The sequence below is a fragment of the Limulus polyphemus genome, unplaced genomic scaffold, assembly GCF_000517525.1.
Source record: "Limulus polyphemus unplaced genomic scaffold, Limulus_polyphemus-2.1.2 Scaffold582, whole genome shotgun sequence".
NCBI classification, from domain to species: domain Eukaryota; kingdom Metazoa; phylum Arthropoda; class Merostomata; order Xiphosura; family Limulidae; genus Limulus; species Limulus polyphemus.
In genome coordinates, this window is record NW_013666192.1 from 180,399 (window position 1) to 184,471 (window position 4,073).

The 4,073-nt window shown below is 32.6% G+C and overlaps 1 protein-coding gene across 1 annotated transcript in view; it reads left to right on the forward strand.

Moving 5' to 3' along the window:
- LOC111085734 (Down syndrome cell adhesion molecule-like protein 1 homolog) overlaps positions 1 to 4,073 on the forward strand; it is a 148,184-nt gene that overhangs the window by 72,540 nt on the left and 71,571 nt on the right. Inside the window, exon 4 of the mRNA XM_022385712.1 lies at positions 1,062 to 1,217. Coding sequence (XP_022241420.1) covers positions 1,062 to 1,217 — 156 coding nt within the window. The remainder of the gene's footprint in view (positions 1 to 1,061; positions 1,218 to 4,073) is intronic.

The following is a 4,073-nucleotide window of genomic DNA, read 5'->3' on the forward strand; positions in this document are numbered from 1 at the left end:
ACCCTACATGTTTCGACGTTACAACAGATATGTTAGAGAGTAAATTAATAAATCTAATTTTTAACTGTTAAGCAAAATACTTAACTTCACTGTCTTATTATAGATTCACTGTCAGATTATATTACATTAAATGAAATTATGTTATATTGGAAAGATAAAAAGCACCTGGCTTACTTAGTTAAACCTTTATAGCTTTTGTTCTTAATAACTTGGTTCAAAATTTGAATATTCTTGTAAATATTTTAATTAATTTCGAGTTATTTTGAGAATGCAATAACATTTGCTTAGTTTGTGCAAATATGTACCAAGTTGTTAATACTAGACTTGGCCTACACTTTTTTTCCTGTTGCTGTAGTGCCGAGCAGCGATTGTTGTCATGACTTGGTGTTTAGGGCACTCGACTTGTAACCTGCAGATCGCAGGTTCGAATCTCGACACTGAACATGCTCATCCTTTTAGCCGTGGAGACGTCAAGATGTAACGGTCAATCCCACTATTCGTTAGTAAAAGCTTAGTTCAAGAGTTGGCGAAGAGGGTATTGACTAGGTGCCCTAATTTTAGTCTATCTCTTTAAAATTATGAACGGCTTGCACAAATAACTCTCCAGTAACTTCAACAAACGAGCAGCGATTATCAGTCTTGATCTCAACTTCTTTGTATAAAAAGTAGTACTTCTTTTCTATTCAAATTTGGAAGTTGATTTACAATTGATAAATAATAATAATTAATTAAAGTAGAAATAAATTAATGAATAACTGTATACGATATATAAAAAGTAGCAGTAGATTGCTGATTAGCAGATGCCACCTTGCGGTCGGAGATTTAGAATTAGGGACGGCGCCACGGTACCTGTACTGCGCACTGACAAACGACAGAATTCCCTAATTGGAGGAAAAAGAGCCTGTGCCTCGGTCAGTGTTAGAAGCATCTTTAGCGTGTAAATATAACCATCTTTAATTTAAATATATTTAAATTTAGCCAATAGATTATGGGCCAGAGTTTAATTTGGTAGAATTTGAGTAAGATGCTTTCATGCTTTTATTTTCTGATGTTATTTTCAGTTTCCCAGAACAAGTACATTATTTTTCCTGAGGGGACGCTACATGTTAATCATGTAACTGTAGAGGATGGACATCAGAGTTTTAGGTGTCTCACAAAAAACCGTTTGACAGGTGATTCTAAAGGAAGTGATAATACAGCTCGCCTAATAGTTCTAGGTAAGGAGTTTTAAGTAAATCCTGACACAAAATCATGAAAATTATTAGACAGATATGTAAATATTTCTCTAAGAAGCGATGCTTCATCTAAGAAAAGGAAATAAACTTCATTAGTCGTTATTACTGACATGTAAACAAAATGGACAGATAATAATTTGGGTTTCATTGTATATCAATACAAAACAGAGATGTAAAATATGACAATATTTAAAACCAAGACAGTGAAAGATGTTTACTATTGCCTTTTCCTACGTAGAAAGCCTTTGCTTTGGTTTTAACCTTCGAACAGAGGTTATAGTCACATCCATAATCATAAACCTAGCATGTTGGTTTTTAACATGAACAAGTACATCAAAGCCACGTAATGTTTAATATTTTTCATTAATTTTTTTCTCGAGACATAAAAGATTGTCTCGAAATCTGACTTGAGGGAGATGAAGAGGTGATAAGTCTATCAATCTAAATAATGTTATTTTGTTATAATATTTTTTCTAAACTTATATGTTATTTTCTCCTTGCTATACTTTATACGTATTTGTTTTTACTGACACTCCTAAACGCTTTTTACGGTCCAGTTTTTTATTATGTTTTTAAAGTGATGGCAGCTTAAAATGACTTTAACTAAGATAAAATGTACAATGGTTTGGTGAATGTTTCTTTTCGAGTTAAATATGTTGTCTTTAGTGTATGTAGTTTCCAGAATTATGTAACTTTGTAACTATCAAGTCAAAAGTCCAACTTTTATTAATTCACGTTGTTAATATAAAATAGGGAAATATTCTTACAGCCAATGTTAGAAAGAATTATATGGGAATGCAATGTAACTCTTACAAATATATATTGAAATTCCAAATTTTAATCACACTTATGAAGTCACGACTAAATTATAAAGTGATCTCAGTCGGCTAAGTGTTGAAATGTTCACATTTGTTTCCTTACTTTTTAAATCTGAAACAATAGTTCTCAAATCCAAGCACCATTTTGACAATATCAATGTGGCGTTGCAATTAAATACTCCCATTTTCATTCAATAAATATTCTGTTTCGCTAAGTCAGTTATTAAAGATTTAAATAAGTATTAATTGTAGTATCAATATGTCATGTAAAAACGTTTAGTATCTAATACACGAAATACAACATTTGACAATGTATTCATTTGGTCCGATTTTTCTCTCCTTTATATTAAAACAACTCTTAGCCACATACGTATATGTAATGAGTCATATTGGATTCAATTATGAAAAAGCAAAAGTGATACATATACAGGAGTCACAATGAACGATTGAAAGAAAGTGGTCGATTCATTGTTAGCACAATACATTATTATAGAAAATACAAAATAGAAGTCAATAAATTGCGTAAATATTTTTCTATTTAGTTTAACCAGAGCAGTACATCTTGCTTTTATGCTACCATTAGTTCAACAATGTGTGATTGTGAAATATAGGTTCAGACGTCCTGAATTTTAAATGATAACTGGAAGGAAACTATATAGGGCGATGGAACATTTCCAACTAGGGTTTGTCGATATGAATATTATTAAGGCTTATGTGAAACCTGAGAAGCTCAAATGGTAACCAGACAGCTTGGCTGAATTCTAGAGATTTCATATTTGGTACATTCATGGGCTCAGTGTTTTATGTGAGATGAATCTCTGCCCAACAGGTCCTTTTCCTGAAGGAATGAGATGTTAGATAAGAATCAGCATGCCAATATTAACTATCACGTGTCCGTAAATCTTGTGTATATCTTCAACGCCATTGGTTGAGATGCATCTCACATGTATTGTTCCTACATGAACTTCATTGTAGAGTGTATTGTTGACTATTCTCCTCTATGTCATCGAACAAACTATGATTGGTTGTTGCCAAACGATTTGAACTTGGCTTCATTTATAAAGGACATTCTTCTACAGATTTGCTCATTCCGTTGTGTAAAGTATAACTCCCATTTCAGCCTTTTGCTTTGGTTATCTCTGCTGAACAATGGGTTTTGAGCAGCTACACATCCATTGAGACCACTTTGTGCTAATGTGTACCTTGCTGTTCTGTAGATGGTATTGACACCTCTAGTTAAAGCTAGGTAACTTGCAAGATCTCAATTGGATTGTGGTGTATTAAGTAAAAAACATACCACGAATTACTTAATATCTTGTTTGAATAGTTTGTTTTTTCTACCTCGGTCGCTTCTGTTATTAACAAAAGTTGTTTCACGTACCCTCTTCATAGTTTCCATACAGTTCTCTATCGAAACATGAAATTTCCTCTCACGGTGTCGCATGGAGTATCCTTGACCATTAAAAGTTGTGATTTCTACACGTTTGTCATATTGCATTTTGTTCTGGGAGCTATGAATTAATTCACTACACTAATCCTGCGAATAGTATGTATTTCTGTACTATTATAAGTGTTACGCTTCTATGGCATTGTCTCATTGGTTGGATAATAGCCGGTTACTATGTAAGTTATCAATAGGTGATAACTGTTCTCTGGCGCAGTTAATTTTCATAGAATAATATTATCAATTTATATCCATTGTATTCATTATTTCCATTACCTTTCCAATCTTGTTTATATATATAACTCCTCCTAAATAGAGTTTAAAAATGTAATCTCAGACTTACATCACTTAAGCACTTATTCTGCATCATTTAACTTCGCTAGGTGTGAGCAATATTATTGTGATATAACCCATACATACATAAAGTACTTTATAAAAATTATTGTGAACGGCTGTGATATAATAACATAGCTCTTTTTACTTAAATGTTAAAAAGTGGGCTATCAATAGATAATAAATAATGACTTTATTAAATTATTACCCCCCCCCCCCCAGTGGTACAGCGGTATGTCTGCG